The 22943-nt window shown below is 43.0% G+C and overlaps 1 protein-coding gene across 1 annotated transcript in view; it reads left to right on the top strand.

Annotated features, from left to right (window-relative positions):
• The window catches only part of LOC128652775 (high affinity cGMP-specific 3',5'-cyclic phosphodiesterase 9A-like), a 432847-nt gene that overhangs the window by 287185 nt on the left and 122719 nt on the right, over window positions 1-22943 (top strand). The window contains exon 9 of the mRNA XM_053705705.1: window positions 7480-7584. Within this exon, the coding sequence (XP_053561680.1) occupies window positions 7480-7584 (105 nt within the window). The remainder of the gene's footprint in view (window positions 1-7479; window positions 7585-22943) is intronic.

Here is a 22943-nt window from a genome sequence, read left to right as displayed (position 1 = left end):
AGTTAATTTTATGCTGCGGCCAGAAAAAAGCCCGCGGAGCGTTAACAGCCCATCTACCGCCAAACTCCAAATCTAGGCCCAAGTATGCATTTGGTTATAAGCACTATCTAATTGCTACAATAGCATCATACTCAGAACTTTATAACTATTCACTGCTACAAGTTGTCATAGTTGAAATATCCTCCTGCAAATATATTAATATATTCAGAACTCTGCATCTATGTGTTCAGTTAACCAGCTTTCCTGTGATTCTCCAATATATGCACAAGCCGTATTTAATGCCTTAAACTTGCAACTTGTCTATCACATGTGCTGCTCTGCGTATTACTCTGGCATACAGCTCTAAATAATAGTATGTACTGTAAACCTGCAGCAACTCTTTGCATCTATGAGTCACAACCTTCTACCAGTTTACTCTGAAGCCTGAACATCTTATATTGCTATATTTTTCACCTTAATGAATCCTGCAGTTACTCCTATTAACTAAGTTACAGTATCAATGTATGTTTCCATTGAAGCCAGAATATTTTGTATACATATGTTTTACTCTCCAAGAATTCTACAATAACTTCTTGCAAGTATTAATTACAGAATATCATCTATCCACGTCCAGGATACTCTTCCCCGGGTCAGGCGTTGTGTCTCCAATTCCCTACCACTGCCCCGAGGGTTTGTGTCCTGAGCGCATATACACCAGAACATGACAATTACATGACCCCTCACCCTATAACTGCCCTGTACCTATCACTGCCCTATTACATGACCCCTCACCCTATCACTGCCCTGTACCTATCTCTGCCCTATTACATGACCTCTGACCCTATAACTGCCTGTATCTATCACTGCCCTATTACATGACACCTCACCCTATAACTGCCCTGTACCTATCACTGCCCTATTACATGACCCCTCACCCTATCACTGCCCTGTACCTATCTCTGCCCTATTACATGACCTCTGACCCTATAACTGCCTGTATCTATCACTGCCCTATTACATGACACCTCACCCTATAACTGCCCTGTACCTATCACTGCCCTATTACATGACCTCTGACCCTATAACTGCCTGTATCTATCACTGCCCTATTACATGACCCCTCACCCTATAACTGCCCTGTACCTATCACTGCCTTATTACATAACCCCTCACCCTATAACTGTCTGTACCTATCACTGCCCTATTACATAACCCCTCACCCTATAACTGCCTGTACCTATCACTGCCTTATTACATGACCCCTCACCCTATAACTGTCTGTACCTATCACTGCCCTATTACATAACCCCTCACCCTATAACTGTCTGTTCCTATCACTGCCCTATTACCTGACCCCTCACCCTATAACTGCCTGTACCTATCACTGCCCTATTAAATGACCCCTCACCCTATAACTGCCCTGTACCTATCACTGCCCTATTATATGACACCTCACCCGATAACTGCCTGTACCTATCACTGCCCTATTACATGACCCCTCACCCTATAACTGCCTGTACCTATCACTGCCTTATTACATGACCCCTCACCCTATAACTGCCTGTACCTATCACTGCCCTATTACATGACCCCTCACCCTATAACTGTCTGTACCTATCACTGCCCTATTACATGACCCCTCACCCTATAACTGCCTGTACCTATCACTGCCCTATTACTGTAACATATGCCTGCCTGATATCACTGTCCCTTTAAGACTGCCTTCCCTGCTACTGACAATCATGCTGGTTTGGGCAGTATCTGCATTTAACTTACCTGCCTTAATAATCATTCATGCACCTGATTTCCTCAGCCTCTTTTTAAACCATCTCAGGCCTAATGTGCTTTGCATTAGCTTTGAAGTTTTGTTCCAGAACAATTGATGTCTGTGACTGTTCCTGCATGGATTTTACCAGCATATTCAAACTACAGCCTTTATTTTAAACTAAGCTTAAAATCATCTAATCGCAAGTATCCATATACTTCCCATTTTGTTTCCTGGACTCTGCTACTTAAACTCTGAACTTATTCTAAATTACAACGGCTAGATTTAGAGTTCGGCGGTAGCCGTGAAAACCAGCGTTAGAGGCTCCTAACGCTGGTTTTAGGCTACCGCCGGTGTTTGGAGTCAGTGATTAAAGGGTCTAACGCTCACTTTTCAGCCGCGACTTTTCCATACCGCAGATCCCCTTACGTCAATTGCGTATCCTATCTTTTCAATGGGATCTTTCTAACGCCGGTATTTAGAGTCGTTTCTGAAGTGAGCGTTAGAGCTCTAACGACAAAACTCCAGCCCCCCGGAAAATAGCAGGAGTTTAGAGCTTTCTGGGCTAACGCCGGTTCATAAAGCTCTTAACTACTGTACCCTAAAGTACACTAACACCCATAAACTACCTATGTACCCCTAAACCGAGGTCCCCCCACATCGCCGCCACTCGATTACATTTTTTTAACCCCTAATCTGCCGACCGCCACCTACGTTATACTTATGTACCCCTAATCTGCTGCCCCCCACAACGTCGCCGCCAGCTACTTACAATAATTAACCCCTAATCTTCCGACCGCAAAGCGCCGCCACCTACGTTATCCTTATGTACCCCTAATCTGCTGCCCCTAACCCCGCTGACCCCTGTATTATATTTATTAACCCCTAACCTGCCCCCCACAACGTCACCTCCACCTGCCTACACTTATTAACCCCTAATCTGCCGAGCGGACCTGAGCGCTACTATAATAAAGTAATTAACCCCTAACCCGCCTCACTAACCCTATAATAAATAGTATTAACCCCTAATCTGCCCTCCCTAACATCGCCGACACCTAACTTCAATTATTAACCCCTAATCTGCCGACCAAATCTCGCCGCTACTATAATAAATGGATTAACCCCTAAAGCTAAGTCTAACCCTAACACTAACACCCCCCTAAGTTAAATATAATTTAAATCTAACGAAATTAATTAACTCTTATTAAATAAATTATTCCTATTTAAAGCTAAATACTTACCTGTAAAATAAACCCTAATATAGCTACAATATAAATTATAATTATATTATAGCTATTTTAGGATTAATATTTATTTTACAGGCAACTTTGTAATTATTTTAACCAGGTACAATAGCTATTAAATAGTTAAGAACTATTTAATAGTTACCTAGTTAAAATAATAACAAAATTACCTGTAAAATAAATCCTAACCTAAGTTCTAATTAAACCTAACACTAGACTATCAATAAATTAATTAAATAAATTACCTACAATTACCTACAATTAACCTAACACTACATTATCAATAAATAAATTAAATACAATTGCTACAAATAACTACAATTACATAAACTAACTAAAGTACAAAAAATAAAAAAGAACTAAGTTGCAAACAATAAAAAAATATTTACAAACATAAGAAAAATATTACAACAATTTTAAACTAATTACACCTACTCTAATCCCCCTAATAAAATAACAAAGACCCCCAAAATAAAAAAATGCCCTACCCTATTCTAAATTAATAGAGTTAAAAGCTCTTTTACCTTACCAGCCCTGAACAGGGCCCTTTGCGGGGCATGCCCCAAGAAAATCAGCTCTTTTGCCTGTAAAAAAAATAATACAATACCCCCCCCCCAACATTACAACCCACCACCCACATACCCCTAATCTAACCCAAACCCCCCTTAAATAAACCTAACACTAAGCCACTGAAGATCTTCCTACCTTGTCTTCACCATCCAGGTATCACCGATCCGTCCTGGCATCCGGTGCTGAAGAGGTCCAGAAGAGGCTCCAAAGTCTTCCTCCTATCCGGCAAGAAGAGGACATCCGGACCGGCAAACATCTTCTCCAAGCGGCATCTTCGATCTTCTTCCATCCGGTGCGGAGCGGGTCCATCTTGAAGCAGCCGACGCGGATCCATCCTCTTCTTCCGTTGTCTCCCGACGAATGACGGTTCCTTTAAGGGACGTCATCCAAGATGGCGTCCCTCGAATTCCGATTGGCTGATAGGATTCTATCAGCCAATCGGAATTAAGGTAGGAATATTCTGATTGGCTGATGGAATCAGCCAATCCAGAATCAAGTTCAATCCTATTGGCTGATCCAATCAGCCAATCAGATTGAGCTCACATTCTATTGGCTGATCGGAACAGCCAATAGAATGCGAGCTCAATCTGATTGGCTGATTGGATCAGCCAATAGGATTGAACTTGATTCTGGATTGGCTGATTCCATCAGCCAATCAGAATATTCCTACCTTAATTCCGATTGGCTGATAGAATCCTATCAGCCAATCGGAATTCGAGGGACGCCATCTTGGATGACGTCCCTTAAAGGAACCGTCATTCGTCGGGAGACAACGGAAGAAGAGGATGGATCCGCGTCGGCTGCTTCAAGATGGACCCGCTCCGCACCGGATGGAAGAAGATCGAAGATGCCGCTTGGAGAAGATGTTTGCCGGTCCGGATGTCCTCTTCTTGCCGGATAGGAGGAAGACTTTGGAGCCTCTTCTGGACCTCTTCAGCACCGGATGCCAGGACGGATCGGTGATACCTGGATGGTGAAGACAAGGTAGGAAGATCTTCAGGGGCTTAGTGTTAGGTTTATTTAAGGGGGGTTTGGGTTAGATTAGGGGTATGTGGGTGGTGGGTTGTAATGTTGGGGGGGGGTATTGTATGTTTTTTTTTACAGGCAAAAGAGCTGATTTTCTTGGGGCATGCCCCGCAAAGGGCCCTGTTCAGGGCTGGTAAGGTAAAAGAGCTTTTAAATTTATTAATTTAGAATAGGGTAGGGCATTTTTTTATTTTGGGGGTCTTTGTTATTTTATTAGGGGGCTTAGAGTAGGTGTAATTATTTTAAAATTGTTGTAATATTTTTCTTATGTTTGTAAATATTTTTTTATTTTTTGTAACTTAGTTCTTTTTTATTTTTTGTACTTTAGTTAGTTTATGTAATTGTAGTTATTTGTAGCAATTGTATTTAATTTATTTATTGATAATGTAGTGTTAGGTTAATTGTAGGTAATTGTAGGTAGTTTATTTAATTAATTTATTGATAGGGTAGTGTTAGGTTTAATTATAACTTAGGTTAGGATTTATTTTACAGGTAATTTTGTTATTATTTTAACTAGGTAACTATTAAATAGTTCTTAACTATTTAATAGCTATTGTACCTGGTTAAAATAATTACAAAGTTGCCTGTAAAATAAATATTAATCCTAAAAGAGCTATAATATAATTATAATTTATATTGTAGCTATATTAGGATTTATTTTACAGGTAAGTATTTAGCTTTAAATAGGAATAATTTATTTAATAAGAGTTAATTAATTTCGTTAGATTTAAATTATATTTAACTTAGGGGGGTGTTAGTGTTAGGGTTAGACTTAGCTTTAGGGGTTAATCCATTTATTATAGTAGCAATGAGCTCCGGTCGTCAGATTAGGGGTTAATAATTGAAGTTAGGTGTCGGCGATGTTAGGGAGGGCAGATTAGGGGTTAATACTATTTATGATAGGGTTAGTGAGGCGGGTTAGGGGTTAATAACTTTATTATAGTAGCGCTCAGGTCCGCTCGGCAGATTAGGGGTTAATAAGTGTAGGCAGGTGTCGGCGACGTTGAGGGGGGCAGATTAGGGGTTAATAAATATAATATAGGGGTCGGCGGTGTTAGGGGCAGCAGATTAGGGGTACATAGGGATAACGTAGGTTGCGGCGGTGTACGGAGCGGAAGATTATGGGTTAAAAATAATATGCAGGGGTCAGCGATAGCGGGGGCGGCAGATTAGGGGTTAATAAGTGTAAGGTTAGGGGTGTTTAGACTCGGGGTACATGTTAGAGTGTTAGGTGCAGACGTAGGAAGTGTTTCCCCATAGGAAACAATGGGGCTGCGTTAGGAGCTGAACGCTGCTTTTTTGCAGGTGTTAGGTTTTTTTACAGCTCAAACAGCCCTATTGTTTCCTATGGGAGAATCGTGCACGAGCACGTTTTTGAGGCTGGCCGCGTCCGTAAGCAACTCTGGTATCGAGAGTTGCATTTGCGGTAAAAATGCTCTACGCTCCTTTTTTGGAGCCTAACGCAGCATTTTTTTGAACTCTCGATACCAGAGTTAATTTTATGCTGCGGCCAGAAAAAAGCCCGCGGAGCGTTAACAGCCCATCTACCGCCAAACTCCAAATCTAGGCCCAAGTATGCATTTGGTTATAAGCACTATCTAATTGCTACAATAGCATCATACTCAGAACTTTATAACTATTCACTGCTACAAGTTGTCATAGTTGAAATATCCTCCTGCAAATATATTAATATATTCAGAACTCTGCATCTATGTGTTCAGTTAACCAGCTTTCCTGTGATTCTCCAATATATGCACAAGCCGTATTTAATGCCTTAAACTTGCAACTTGTCTATCACATGTGCTGCTCTGCGTATTACTCTGGCATACAGCTCTAAATAATAGTATGTACTGTAAACCTGCAGCAACTCTTTGCATCTATGAGTCACAACCTTCTACCAGTTTACTCTGAAGCCTGAACATCTTACATTGCTATATTTTTCACCTTAATGAATCCTGCAGTTACTCCTATTAACTAAGTTACAGTATCAATGTATGTTTCCATTGAAGCCAGAATATTTTGTATACATATGTTTTACTCTCCAAGAATTCTACAATAACTTCTTGCAAGTATTAATTACAGAATATCATCTATCCACGTCCAGGATACTCTTCCCCGGGTCAGGCGTTGTGTCTCCAATTCCCTACCACTGCCCCGAGGGTTTGTGTCCTGAGCGCATATACACCAGAACATGACAATTACATGACCCCTCACCCTATAACTGCCCTGTACCTATCACTGCCCTATTACATGACCCCTCACCCTATCACTGCCCTGTACCTATCTCTGCCCTATTACATGACCTCTGACCCTATAACTGCCTGTATCTATCACTGCCCTATTACATGACACCTCACCCTATAACTGCCCTGTACCTATCACTGCCCTATTACATGACCCCTCACCCTATCACTGCCCTGTACCTATCTCTGCCCTATTACATGACCTCTGACCCTATAACTGCCTGTATCTATCACTGCCCTATTACATGACACCTCACCCTATAACTGCCCTGTACCTATCACTGCCCTATTACATGACCTCTGACCCTATAACTGCCTGTATCTATCACTGCCCTATTACATGACCCCTCACCCTATAACTGCCCTGTACCTATCACTGCCCTATTACATGACCCCTCACCCTATAACTGCCCTGTACCTATCTCTGCCCTATTACATGACCTCTGACACTATAACTGCCTGTACCTATCACTGCCCTATTACATGACCCCTCACTCAATAACTTCCCTGTACCTATCACTGCCCTATTATATGATCCTCACCCTATAACTGACCTGTACCTATCACTGCCCTATTACATGACTCCTCACCATATAACTGCCATATTACAAGATTACTTTTTTTCTAATCATGTTCTAAACATTTTTAACAGCTCATGAAAGGCCTGATTAAATTCTGTGACATCTCTAATGAGGTTCGTCCTACAGAGGTAGCAGACCGATGGGCTGATGCACTGCTAGAGGAATACTTCATGCAGGTGTGTTTGTAGGTATGTGTGTGTCTGTGTATTTGTAGGTATGTGTGTGTGTCTGTGTATTTGTAGGTGTGTGACTGTGTATTTGTAGGTGTGTGACTGTGTATTTGTAGGTGTGTGTGTGTGTCTGTGTATTTGTAGGTATGTGTGGGTATGTGTTTCTGTGTATTTGTAGGTATGTGTGTGTGCCTGTGTTTTTGTAGGTATGTGTGTGTGCGCGTATATTTGTGTGTAGGTGTGTCTGTGTATTTGTAGGTATGTTTGTTTGCATGCGTATTTATGGTGTGTGTGTTTGTTTATATGTGTAGGTGTTTGTGTGTGCGTATGTGTATTTGTAGGTATGTGTGTGTTCATTTGTAGGTGTGTGTGTCTGTGCACGTGTGAGCATGTGTAGGTGTGTGTGTGTGTCTGTGCATTTATATAACTGTCAGGGATTAGTACCCTTTTAGTTGTCTTAAATAACACTGCTTGTGTTAGCAGATCACAGCTGCAGACTGAATTATATATTTGTGCCACAGTGCAGATTGCTATTAATATTGGGAATCAATAGCTATGTTGCTAGTGGAGTTGATTCAATTGTTTGGTAGTTTGTAACAAATGATTGTTACAACTGTAGAATGAATACTGAGAAAAATATGATGATGTAAGAAGATTTACTTGGAGGAAGTTCATTTGTGAGCTGTAAGTATAACATAAGTAGGATACTTAATAATAGGTTTGGAATTGATTACTGAGGCAAATAAGAATAATCCGTTATAGCAGAATAGAAAATGTGACAGTTCCTTGTGAGGGCTGTTAGATGGAAGCAGTATGTGCTTTAGCCTGTTAGCGAGTGAAATCTCCAGTCCGATACTGACTAACAGTGACTTTGCTTCTGGCTGATAGCGCTGTGAGGGAGAAAGCAGTGAGCGTTCGGCTGTGTACACAGCTCCCTCTGTGAGCGGAGGAAGGTGGGCGGCTACCGCTTGTGGAGTTCGTGAGTGACAGATGACGTCACACGCCGCACACAGAGCAGCGCGGAATAATGAAACCTCAATGATAATGCAGGAACAGAGGTAAAATTAATATTCCACAGAGTTGTTGGGAGTATGCGATGACAGGTTGTGAGGAACTGTTTAATCACTGAGAGTCAATAAGCACATTAGAGTGGAAGCGATATTCCGTTAGAGTGAACTTGGAAACAAACAAAATACAAGTTGCTCCGGGGATCCAAGGTGCACTAAGATAGTGAAGATTATGTAGATAGATATTTAACAATCCAATATAACTTGAAGAAAGGGAATTAACCCAGGTAGAAACAGATTGTAGATAATTCAGTTGGGAGAGCTCAGCAGCAAGAGACTTCTGTGTTCCATCAGTCTAAATTACTAAGCACTAGGAACAGGGCGTAGCTAGAATTTAAAGGGTCAGGAAGGTATGAGTCATAGGTGGGAGTTTCGGATAGCATTCCTGACATTTCCCCCCCCCCCCAAAGGGAGACAACGGGTGTCAAGGACCAGGACGGTCCGGATGTCGTCAATGGAAAAGGGAAACTTTCCGTGGAGCATGTACATGTTCTGACGGTTCCCATGAATCTTCATCTGAAGAATAACCAACCCATCTGACGAGATACTGCAGTCGTCCATTGCGAAGTCTAGAATCAATTATTGAGGCCACATCAAACTCCTCTGGAGATGGAAAGGAGGAAGGAGGGGGTAGAACCGTATCCTGATTTCTCATAGACTTATAAGGCTTCAATAGAGAAACATGAAATGTTGGATGAACCTTCATGGAATCTGGCAAATGTAAGGTGACAGCATTCGGATTTACAATTTTGGATATTGGAAAAGGACCAATAAATAACCCACCTAACTTTTTACTAGGAATCTTGAGTTTCAAGTTTTTCGTAGATAACCAAACATAATCTCCTATTGCGTATTTTGGTGGGGGCCTTCTGCGTAGATCGTAGTAATGCTTTTGTTTCTCCTGGGATAGAGCAATGTTTTCTTTTAAGGTGTTGAAAATATTGTGATGATTGGCAGCGAAATCTGTAGCATTCGGACAATCCGATGAGGTGTTATCAGGAATGCCTGGTGTAGGGTAGGAATTTGGATGGAACCCATAAGTGGCTAGGAAAGGTGACATTTTCGTTGAAGAATTATCAGAATTGTTAAAGGCAAATTCTGCCATAGGTAGATATGTTAACCAGTCCTCATGTTGATAAGAGCAGAAACACCGAAGGTATTGCTCCAGCCATTGGTTTACCCGTTCTACCTGTCCATTTGTTTGTGGATGAAAGGCTGTCGAGAATCTGTGGTCAATTTGTAGGAGTGAAGTGAGGGACCTCCAAAAGCGAGAGGTGAATTGAGTTCCACGATCAGAAGTCATGATCTTTGGGAAACCATGCAGGCGAACAACATTGTTGAAGAATAATGTAGCAGTTTCAGAAGCTGTAGGTAACTTATGGTATGGTACGAAATGGGCCATTTTGCATAGGAGATCAATAACTACCATAATGGTGTTCATGCCGAAAGAGACAGGCAGCTCAACAATGAAGTCGAGGGAGATGTGATGCCATGGTTGTGATGGAATAGGTAAAGGCATGAGATTACCATATGGAGGTGATTTGGTTGCTTTGGAAGTTGCACAAACAGTGCAGGTGTTTACATGAGTCTTGATAGATTTCGCCATTGATGGCCACCAATACGACCTAGAAATATTTTCCAAAGTTCTTCTTTCACCTGGGTGTCCAGCTAATGGTGACTCATGATGTAATTGTAGCAAGAGCGGTCTTAGACTCTCTGGTACATTTAACTTCTCATTATGATAAAACAACCCATCTATATGTGAGTGGAGGTTGTGTAGTTGAAGATCCGCATCAGAGGTATAAGAATTCTTGAAAGCCTTTAATAAGTAAGGTGTCAGACCAATGAATTTCTGTGAGGGGATAATAGAAGTGGTCTCTGTTAAGTATTCCGGAGGATGATCTTTTCTTGATAGAGCATCTGCCTTTCCGTTTTTGGAAGAGGGTCTATACACTATGTGGAAATTAAACCTTGTGAAAAAAAGACTCCAGCGCATCTGTCTAGAAGAAAGTGTCTTATTGCTTTGTAGATAGGCAAGGTTCTTGTGATCTGTGAAGATGATGATGGGGAGTTTGGTACCCTCTAGGAGGTGTCTCCAATTCTCCAAGGCCTTTTTTATAGCAAGCAGTTCTTTCTCGCCGATTGGATAGTTTATTTCCGGGGGGGCTTAAGACTTTGGAATAGAAGGCTACTGGGTGCAATGGTTCTATGGCAGAAGACTTCTGAGATAAAACTGGTCCGAGAGCAAAGTCAGAAGCGTCAACTTCGAGTATATATTGAAGTTCTGAATTGGGGAATCGGAGGATCGGTGCTGTTGTTACTTTCGTTTTAAGTAATTCAAATGCTGATGCAGCTTCTGCTGTCCAATGAAATTTTTTAAGTGTACTTGTAAGTTGAGTTAAAGGTTTGGCTATCTTGGAAAAATCCTTAACAAACTTCCGGTAATAGTTGGTAAAACCCAAGAATCTTTGAAGATCTTTCCTAGTTTTCGGGGTAAGCCAATTCTTTACAGCTTCTACTTTATCTTCTTGCATGCTAATTCCAGACGGAGAGATGTTATATCCTAAGAATGAGATAGTATCAGTATGGAATTGACATTTTTCTAGTTTGGCATACAGTCTATGTGTACGTAGCCTTGATAGAACTCGCCTAACATGTTTTACATGATCTTCATAAGAACATCATCTAGGTAGATGACAAGGCACACATCAAGAAGATCTCTGAATACGTCGTTCTATCTGGATGACCAGTGACATTAGGGCTTCTATGGTTTAGGTAGGTCTACTCGAGCTAACTCATCTTAAATATTGTCTGCTAATCCGAGCCGGAACTGATTTCTTAAAGCAATCGGGTTCCATTGGGAATCCCGAGCATACTGCTTAAATTCAGTAATATAATCTTCGACAAGTCGTTTTCCTTGTCTTAGGTTTCTCATCGAAGTCTCGGCAGAGAGTTGAGCATCCGTGTCTAAGTACAGTTCATCCATTTGAGTGAAAATGTTGTCTAATGATCCTAGGATGGGCTGGTTTGTTTCAAATGATGCATCAGCCCAGACCCGGGGTTCACCCCTTAGAAAAGAAATCACTGTGAGGCCTTTCACCCTTTCTGTGCAATAAGTTTTTGGTTTTAGTCCAAATATTAGATGACATGCTGTCTTGAACTGGCGGTACAGTTTTCTGTTTCCAGAAAAAGGTTCTGGAAGAGATACGATAGGTTCTGGAATAGGCTCAGGTTTTGGAGTTAAGGAATCACGGATAATTCTTCTTAAGGATTGGTTCTCTATTTCAAGTTCCCTCAGTGCTAACCCCATTTGATCCACACGTTGAGATAGGGTGTATACGAACTGAGGGAGGTCTGCTGGATCTGTCGTCATCTTTTTTGGGCTTAGTAATATGTCAGGGATTAGTACCCTTTTAGTTGTCTTAAATAACACTGCTTGTGTTAGCAGATCACAGCTGCAGACTGAATTATATATTTGTGCCACAGTGCAGATTGCTATTAATATTGGGAATCAATAGCTATGTTGCTAGTGGAGTTGATTCAATTGTTTGGTAGTTTGTAACAAATGATTGTTACAACTGTAGAATGTATACTGAGGAAAATATGATGATGTACTGCAGCTTTAAGAAGATTTACTTGGAGGAAGTTCATATGTGAGCTGTAAGTATAACATAAGTAGGATACTTAATAATAGGTTTGGAATTGATTACTGAGGCAGATAAGAATAATCCGTTATAGCAGAATAGAAAATGTGACAGTTCCTTGTGAGGGCTGTTAGATGGAAGCAGTATGTGCTTTAGCCTGTTAGCGGGTGAAATCTCCAGTCCGATACTGACTAACAGTGACTTTGCTTCTGGCTGATAGCGCTGTGAGGGAGAAAGCAGTGAGCGTTCGGCTGTGTACACAGCTCCCTCTGTGAGCGGGGGCGGCTACCGCTTGTGGAGTTCGTGAGTGACAGATGACGTCACACGCCGCACACAGAGCAGCGCGGAATAATGAAACCTCAATGATAATGCAGGAACAGAGGTAAAATTAATATTCCACAGAGTTGTTGGGAGTATGCGATGACAGGTTGTGAGGAACTGTTTAATCACTGAGAGTCAATAAGCACATTAGAGTGGAAGCGATATTCCGTTAGTGAACTTGGAAACAAACAAAATACAAGTTGCTCCGGGGATCCAAGGTGCACTAAGATAGTGAAGATTATGTAGATAGATATTTAACAATCCAATATAACTTGAAGAAAGGGAATTAACCCAGGTAGAAACAGATTGTAGATAATTCAGTTGGGAGAGCTCAGCAGCAAGAGACTTCTGTGTTCCATCAGTCTAAATTACTAAGCACTAGGAACAGGGCGTAGCTAGAATTTAAAGGGTCAGGAAGGTATGAGTCATAGGTGGGAGTTTCAGATGGCATTCCTGACAATAACATAGTAGATGAGGTTGAAAAAAGACCAAAGTCCATTGAGTTCAACCTATACAAATCTAATATACTTAATAAAAAAAAAGCTCCAGTTGAGCTTAAATTAAATTAATCCCACCCATTTCATACAAGCAATCATATCCATTAATTTTGTTTATATACAGAAATGTATCCAGACTATTTTTAAATGTATCTAGGGTATTGGCATTCACTACCTCCTTTGGTAATGAGTTCCACAATTTTATTGCTCTTACAGTGAAAAAATGTTTCTGTTGCAGGAGATTAAATCTCCTTTCCTCCAACCTTAAATTGTGACCTCTTGTCACAATCAATTTTCTTGGAATAATCAGAGCTTCTGCCATCTCTGTAAATGGGCCTTGATTACATTTATATAAAGTAATCATGTCACCTCTCAAGGGCCTTTTTCTAAAGAAAACAGACCCAGTTTGGCTAGCCTCTCCTCATAGCTTAAATTCTCCATTCCCCCTATTAGCTTTGTGGCCCTTGTCTGAACTTTTTCTATTTCTGCAATATCTTTTTTGCGATCGGTCCCTAGAACTGCACTCCATACTCAAGGTGAGGTCTTACCAGGGCTTTATATAGTGACAGAATTATGCTTTCCTCCCTTGAATCAATGCCTCTTTTAATACATACTAGTATCTTATTAGCCTTTGAAGCCGCTGCCCTGCATTGTGCACCCATCTTTAGCTTGTTATCTATTACTACTCCCAAATCCCTTTCCTCCTGTGTTTGGCTAAGTCTTGTCCCATTTAAATAATACGTTGCCTGCTTATTTTTACTTCCAAAATGTAGAACCTTGCATTTTTCCATATTAAATCTCATTTACCTGCCCATACTTTTAATTGTTGCAGATCCCTTTGTAATGAAAGTTCATCCTGCATTGACCTAATGACCTTACTTAACTTAGTATTGTTACAGAAGCATTAGTTATTTTGTTGTGAAGAGCTTATTTCCCAGCAGCAATGCCTGAACCAGCAAGCCAGCGCCTAAGAAGGGCTCCAAGAAAACCGTAACAAGTATCATTTCATAAAGAGTTAACTCTTTTTTTTCAGCTTTTAGAAACTATTGTCTAATCACCTCTGGAGCCAGACTGCTAATTGATAAGATGAACTTGTAAACCTCTTATCTTAAGTACTGTAATCCTATTGTGGCCTGTCAAAGGACAGTGCTCTCTATCTAAATGTGTGATGGGGGATTTTGTGCTTCCCCCCCTCTCCCCCTGGGAGTGCCCTGTGTGCATGTAACCTTAATAAAAAGCAGGCTGGGCATCCCAGTCCTGAGTTCTTGTTTGACCCTCAATCGCAGCGTTGACTCGTTTTTGTGGGCAGAAGGGTATCCTAGCGGTACTGCAGCTAAGGGAGATTATTCTATATTTGCGAGACTCATAGAATACTATGGAAAGCAGCTTCTCCCCTCTTTAGCAATAGGGATCCAGGCTACTAAGCGGTCCATCTCTCAGCGAGACTAAGGGTAACCGTAACATTTGGCGGCAGCGGCGGGATTTTCCTGGATTTCCTAGGAGAGGTACAGAACGGATGGAGAGCGCTTACGAAAAATTGAAGCGTACAACCCTAAAGGATTTACTTGAAAGCAGAGGGGGGTACGCCAGCAACCGGCCGAGGAGAGAGCTGATCGCAGAATTGACCGAACTGGATCAGAGCTTCACAATGGCGGAAACACCGACCACGATTAGTGACGAAAAAACCAGGATTGTTCGGGAAAGGCTCTCATTATACGGGCCGAACCCCTCCATGGAATTGGTACAGCAGTTGATGGCGGAGGCGGACGAGGATATACGAGAGACTCGAGCCCACGAACTCAACCTAGCGAATGCACACCGCAATGCTGAAGCCCCGCAGGTAATCATCCCTGTCGAAAATGCTGGGAGGCCCAAGATACCCTATGCGGCATTTCGACCCTTCCTAGAGAGCGAGACAGGGATTGATGAATATTTGGCGGACTTCGAAAGGCAATGTGCCCTGCACCAGATTCCCAACAGAGAGTGGCCCACGATATTGTCTGGGAAACTATCCGGGCGAGCCCTGGAAGCCTTTCGTACTCTGGGTGCTGAGGAAGTGACACAGTATGAGCTAGTTAAGGAGACACTGTTGCGACGGTACGCTGTAACTCCGGACACGTATCGCCGACAGTTTCGGGGCACGGAAAAGAAGCCTAACGATACCCATATGGAATGGGCGCACCGAATGCGGAGAGCGGCAAATCACTGGCTGAGCGGAAGTAAAGCGGTGACTGGGGAGGAAATTTTACAATTGTTTCTCTTAGAACATTTTTATAATGGCATGGAACAGCAAGGGAAGGAATGGCTGCGAGACAGGCGGCCTTCTACCTTAGAAGAAGCAGCCAAATTGGCCGATGAACATTATGACTCCCGTCTTCACGAACCCATGAACTACCGAGCTCCAGCACGGGTCGAACCCAGAGAGGTTTACCGTGCACCCCCTCGTACTGAATTCCAAGCCCCGGTGCCCACAAGGCCCGTCCGACACTCAGGACCACCCAATAACAGCTCTGAGCGTCCCAGACCGACTTGCCACCGATGCAAGCAACCAGGGCATTTCATGGCTAGCTGCCCCCTTAATACGCACCAGACACCCAGGAATTACAATTACCCCTCTGGGTCCTATCGTCCGGCCCGGGCCCTCTGTGTTAACCAAGAGGCCCCTATGGAGGGATATGTGGGGCCGCTTCACGAGGCAGACCCTGTATATGCTGCCTCAGATAACCGCCAGCACCATCGGCAGAGGGTATGGCTCGAGGGGCGATCTACCGAGGGATTGCGAGACACAGGGGCTACTATCACGCTGGTACAGAGTTATTTGGTGCCAGAGCACAAGCGATCCGGACAGACTGTGGCCGTTAGAGTGGCGGGGGGGGATGTGTACAAAATTCCAACAGCTAAAGTGCATCTTGATTGGGGAGCGGGAAAGGGGGCTGTGAACGTGGGCCTAATGCATAATTTACCTGCCGAAGTACTACTGGGCAACGATTTGGGCCCCATGACTTCTGCCTATGCTCCAGTATGCAACAACGAGGCGGACCCAGTGACTACACGGGCCCAAGCCCGGACGGAGCGAGAGCTCTCACCAGTGCGGGAGACACAGGTAAGACCTACCCCGACCTTGCCTGACAGGTTAGGCCCCATACCCTGGGACACCCCAGATGCTTTCGAGGCAGAGTCTAAGACTGACCCGACCTTACAAAAGTACCGGGAACGAGCAGAGACCGGAGGGGGCGGGGCAGATAACGAAACATTCTTATGGGAAAAAGGGAAACTATACCGCTGGACAGAGAAAAGGGGACAGCGTAGGCGACAGCTGGTAGTGCCCCACAAATACCGTCAAGAAATCCTCAAAATAGGCCACGACATCCCCTTAGCAGGCCACCTAGCCGTTACCCGTACCCTACACCGCATTACTCACACGTTCTTTTGGCCAGGGGTGCACGCTGACGTTAGAACTTACTGTAACACCTGCGATGTATGTCAACGAGTAGGAAGGCGAGGCGATCACCCTAAAGCCCAGCTAGTAAATATGCCCATTGTAGAGGAACCCTTCAGCCGGGTTGCTATTGACCTAGTGGGACCACTGGCTACCCCTAGTCCCTCCGGTAAGCGATACATTCTTACCGTAGTGGACTACGCTACCAGGTACCCAGAGGCTGTCGCCCTATCCAACATACAAGCGGATACGGTAGCGAATGCACTAGTACAGGTGTTCTCCCGGGTAGGATTTCCAAAAGAAATCCTATCCGACCGAGGCACCCAATTTACGGCTGAATTGACCCAACAACTCTGGCAGGTTTGCAAAATTAAGTCCCTCCTGAGCTCCCCATACCACCCCCAGACGAACGGGCTGTGTGAGAGGTTCAATGGGACCCTCAAGCAAATGCTCAAGACGTTCACTCAGGAATACCGAGACTGGGAACGCTTCCTGCCGCACCTCCTATTTGCTTATCGGGAGGTGCCCCAGGAAACGACAGGGTTCTCTCCCTTCGAGTTGCTCTACGGAAGAAAGGTACGGGGACCCCTAAACCTGATCCGGGAGCACTGGGAGGGAGAGATGGAGGCTGACGGTGTCCCCATTGTGCCATACGTGCTGGAACTCAGGGACCGAATGGAGCAATTAGCCAAATCCGTGCGGGCTAATCTCCAGTTGGCCCAGAGAAGACAGAAAGTATGGTACGATCGGGGGGCCCGAAAGAGAATCTTCACCATAGGACAAAAGGTGTTAGTACTTAAGCCGGTGAAGACAGACAAATTGCAGGCGTCCTGGCAGGGTCCCTACCAGATCGTAGAGAAAAGGGGAGACACCACTTATGTGATAGCTAGCTGCCATGACAACAATCTTAGAAAGACATTCCATGTAAACATGCTCAAGGAATATTTTGAGCGACCAGAGAACGTGACGGCCGTATGTTGTTCCCCTCAGGAAGACCCCGACAGTTTACCCATTCCAGACCTATTAGAAAAGAGCCTCCCCACAGGTATAGTGGCGCAGGTTCAGATAGGGGACCGACTTAGCCCCACTGAAAGGGAGCAGCTCAACCAACTCCTCCAGTCTAAACACCTCACCTTCTCTCCGAAGCCAGGGTACACTACTTTAACCACCCACCAGGTAGATACTCCGGGACAAGCTCCCTTGCGCCAGGCTCCGTACCGAATCCCCGAAGCAGTTAGGACAGGAATGAAGAAGGAGATCGATGAGATGCTCCAGCTCAGGGTAATTGAGCCCTCCGATAGTCCCTGGGCCTCCCCAGTTGTCTTGGTGCCCAAGAAAGATGGGACCACCCGGTTCTGCGTAGACTATCGGAGGCTCAATGAAAATACCGTGACGGACGCTTACCCTATGCCCAGGGTAGACGAGCTACTCGATCGTATAGCCAGGGGAAATTACCTGACCACTATTGACCTCTGCAAAGGTTACTGGCAGATTCCCCTGGCCCCGGAGGCTATCCCCAAGTCGGCATTCGTCACCCCATTCGGCTTATATCAGTTTAGGGTAATGCCGTTTGGGATGAAGAATGCCCCAGCTACATTCCAGCGCTTGGTGGATAGGCTCCTGGATGGCTTCCAGAGTTTTGCTTGCGCCTACCTGGACGACATAGCGATCCACAGTGAGTCCTGGGAGGACCACTTAGCTCATGTGGGAATGGTTCTGGATCAGATCCGGGCTGCTGGCCTGACTCTGAAGCCAGAAAAATGCCACTTTGGGATGGCCGAGGTACAGTACCTGGGTCACCGGGTGGGGTGTGGAAAGCAGCGACCAGAGCCGGCCAAAATAGAAGCTGTCGCCAATTGGCCCACCCCCATCACTAAGACTCAGGTCCTAGCCTTCCTGGGCACGGCAGGGTACTATAGACGGTTCGTACCAGACTACAGCACACTTGCCAAACCCCTGACTGACTTGACCAAGAAGAACTTACCTCGACAGGTCCTGTGGTCTCCCCACTGTGAAACGGCTTTCCAGGCTCTCAAAAATGCTCTAATTAACGCTCCTGTCTTGGCGGCCCCAGCCCTTAACAAACGTTTTATCGTCCATACAGATGCTTCCATGTTCGGGCTGGGAGCCGTCCTCAGCCAAGTAGGCGAAGATGGAGGGGAGCATCCAGTTGCCTACATCAGCCGGAAGCTCCTGCCCCGCGAAGTCAGCTATGCAGCGGTCGAAAAGGAGTGTTTGGCTTTGGTGTGGGCATTAAAGAAATTGACTCCCTATTTATATGGTCAGGAGTTCACTCTGGTCACCGACCATAACCCGTTGGTGTGGCTGAACCGGGTCTCTGGAGATAACGGCAGGCTATTACGTTGGAGCTTATCGTTGCAACCCTTCAATTTCACCATTACTTACAGACCTGGGAAACAGAATGGCAACGCCGACGGGTTGTCCAGACAAACCGACCTCAGCCCTGCATAACCAGCGGTCTGGACAGCCTTAGTCTGCCCCGAAAAGGGGTCAGACCGTGTCTGCCAGAGTGTTCCACAGAAAGGGAGCACTGTTACAGAAGCATTAGTTATTTTGTTGTGAAGAGCTTATTTCCCAGCAGCAATGCCTGAACCAGCAAGCCAGCGCCTAAGAAGGGCTCCAAGAAAACCGTAACAAGTATCATTTCATAAAGAGTTAACTCTTTTTTTTCAGCTTTTAGAAACTATTGTCTAATCACCTCTGGAGCCAGACTGCTAATTGATAAGATGAACTTGTAAACCTCTTATCTTAAGTACTGTAATCCTATTGTGGCCTGTCAAAGGACAGTGCTCTCTATCTAAATGTGTGATGGGGGATTTTGTGCTTCCCCCCCTCTCCCCCTGGGAGTGCCCTGTGTGCATGTAACCTTAATAAAAAGCAGGCTGGGCATCCCAGTCCTGAGTTCTTGTTTGACCCTCAATCGCAGCGTTGACTCGTTTTTGTGGGCAGAAGGGTATCCTAGCGGTACTGCAGCTAAGGGAGATTATTCTATATTTGCGAGACTCATAGAATACTATGGAAAGCAGCTTCTCCCCTCTTTAGCAATAGGGATCCAGGCTACTAAGCGGTCCATCTCTCAGCGAGACTAAGGGTAACCGTAACAAGTATCATCTGCAAAAATAGAGATGTCGCTATCTAATCATTGCTCTAAGTCATTTATAAAAATATTAAAAAGAACAGGGCCCAGTACTGATACCTGGGGGACTCCACTGATTACCTTTGTCCAATCTGAGTATGATCCATTCACTACTACTCGTTGCTCCCTATCTTTTATCCAGTTATTTATCCATGAGCTAACATTTTCAGCTAATCCCAGTCCCTTAATTTTGTGCACTGTATCAAACGCCTTTGCAAAGTCTAAGTATATCACATCAACGGATTCCCCTTTATCTATATTTTTACTTACTTCCTCGTAGAATCTAATTAGATTAGTTTGACATGATCTATTTCTCATAAAACCATGCTGATTAGAACTCATAATCTTGTTTACACAAATATGATCACCAATATAATCCCTTCAAGTATCTTCCCCACTATTGATGTCAGACTAACTGGTCTATAGCTTCCTGGATCATCCCTGCGAAGAGTGGCACCACATCAGTTTACGCCAATCCTGGGGGACCTTGCCTAAGGATAATGAGTCTTTAAAAATTAAGAGTAGAGCTTTGTCTATATCAGTGCTAAATTCCCTTAACACCCTTGGGTGAATTCCATCTGGGCCTGGAGTTTTATGTACCTTAATATTATCCAGTTTTTTTCCTGATATCCTCTAGACATAACCCAGTTAATGGTATGGGCTGGCATGTTCTAGTTTATTCCAAAGTATCATCCAATGGTTCCTCTCTTGTCTATACTAAAGAAAAGAACTGGTTTAGTACCTCAGCCTTCTCCCTGTCATTATTTATCATGCTACCCTCCAAGCATTTTAATGTACCTATTTTGTCCTTCTTAGATTTTTTTGCTATTTATGTACTTAAAGAGCCTTTTAGGGTTAGACTTAGAATCCTTTGCAATTAATCTTTCATTTTTAATTTTGGCTAATTTGATTGCTTTTTTGCATGCTTTGTTACATTCCTTATAAGTTTGGTATGTTGAGTCTGTACTATTTTCTTTGAATAATTTAAATGCCCTACGTTTTTTTCCTAATTTCTCTTAACGCATTTTTACTTAGCCATCTTGGCTTCTATTTTTTATTTTTATAACCATATGGTATTTGTTGATATGTATATTTATTTAACAAAGTTTTAAATGTTATCCATTTATCCTCTGTATTTTTATTAGAGAATACTTTGTCCCAATTTATGTTATTTAATGATTTCCTTAAATCGTTGAATTTTGCTTTCTTAAAGTTAAAAGTCTTGGTTAAACCTTTAAGACACTGCTTATGAAAAGAGATTTCAAATGTGACCTTGTTATGATCACTGTTACCCAAATCTTCTTTGACTTCTATGTTTGATATTAAGAGACCCATTTATCAAGTTCCGAATGGAGCTTGAAGGGCCGTGTTTCTGGCGAATCTTCAGACTCGCCAGAAACACCAGTTATGAAGCAGCGGTCTAAAGACTGCTGCTCCATAACCCTGTCCGTCTGCTTTGATGAGGCGGACAGGAATTGCCGCAATTCAACCCGAGCGAGTACGATCGTGTTGATTGACACCTCCCTGCTGGCGGCCCATTGGCTGCGAGTCTGAAGGGGGCGGCGTTGCACCAGTAGCTCTTGTGAGCTGCTGGTGCAATCCTGAATACGGAGAGCGTATTGCTCTCTGCATTCAGCGAGGTCTTGCGGAGCTGATCCGCACTATCGGATCAGGACCGCAAGACCTTTGATAAATTGGCCTCTATATCTGTATTGTTTGATAGCATTAAATCCAATGTAGCGTTACTCCTAGTTGGCTCCTCTATTAGTTGTGACAAGAAGTTATCCCTGAAAACATTTATAAATCTATCCCCCTTAGCTGAATTACTAGTTTCATTGGCCCAGTTTATCTCAGGGTAGTTAAAATCTCCCATAATTACAGCGCTGTTATTAGCAGCCTTACCTATTTGTATTAGTAGTAAAATCTCCCATAATTACAGCACTGTTATTAGCAGCCTTACCTATTTGTATTAGTAGTAAAATCTCCCATAATTACAGCACTGTTATTAGCAGCCTTACCTATTTGTATTAGTAGTAAAATCTCCCATAATTACAGCACTGTTATTAGAAGCCTTAGCTATTTGTATTAGTAGTAAAATCTCCCATAATTACAGCACTGTTATTAGCAGCCTTAGCTATTTGTATTAGTAGTAAAATCTCCCATAATTACAGCACTGTTATTAGCAGCCTTAGCTATTTGTATTAGTAGTAAAATCTCCCATAATTACAGCGCTGTTATTAGCAGCCTTACCTATTTGTATTAGTAGTAAAATCTCCCATAATTACAGCGCTGTTATTAGCAGCCTTACCTATTTGTATTAGTAGTAAAATCTCCCATAATTACAGCACTGTTATTAGCAGCCTTACCTATTTGTATTAGTAGTAAAATCTCCCATAATTACAGCGCTGTTATTAGCAGCCTTACCTATTTGCATTAGTAGTAAAATCTCCCATTATACAGCGCTGTTATTAGCAGCCTTACCTATTTGTATTAGTAGTAAAATCTCCCATAATTACAGCGCTGTTATTAGCAGCCTTACCTATTTGTATTAGTAGTAAAATCTCCCATAATTACAGCACTGTTATTAGCAGCCTTACCTATTTGTATTAGTAGTAAAATCTCCCATAATTACAGCACTGTTATTAGCAGCCTTACCTATTTGCATTAGTAGTAAAATCTCCCATAATTACAGCACTGTTATTAGCAGCCTTAGCTATTTGTATTAGTAGTAAAATCTCCCATAATTACAGCACTGTTATTAGCAGCCTTAGCTATTTGTATTAGTAGTAAAATCTCCCATAATTACAGCACTGTTATTAGCAGCCTTAGCTATTTGTATTAGTAGTAAAATCTCCCATAATTACAGCACTGTTATTAGCAGCCTTACCTATTTGTATTAGTAGTAAAATCTCCCATAATTACAGCACTGTTATTAGCAGCCTTACCTATTTGTATTAGTAGTAAAATCTCCCATAATTACAGCGCTGTTATTAGCAGCCTTAGCTATTTGTATTAGTAGTAAAATCTCCCATAATTACAGCACTGTTATTAGCAGCCTTAGCTATTTGTATTAGTTGTAAAATCTCCCATAATTACAGCACTGTTATTAGCAGCCTTACCTATTTATATTAGTAAAATCTCCCATAATTACAGCGCTGTTATTAGCAGCCTTACCTATTTGTATTAGTAGTAAAATCTCCCATAATTACAGCACTGTTATTAGCAGCCTTACCTATTTGT

Source organism: Bombina bombina, chromosome 3 (assembly GCF_027579735.1).
Source record: "Bombina bombina isolate aBomBom1 chromosome 3, aBomBom1.pri, whole genome shotgun sequence".
Taxonomy (NCBI): domain Eukaryota; kingdom Metazoa; phylum Chordata; class Amphibia; order Anura; family Bombinatoridae; genus Bombina; species Bombina bombina.
The sequence above is the reverse complement of the archived record's forward strand: the minus strand, read 5'-3'. Positions and strand labels throughout refer to the sequence as shown.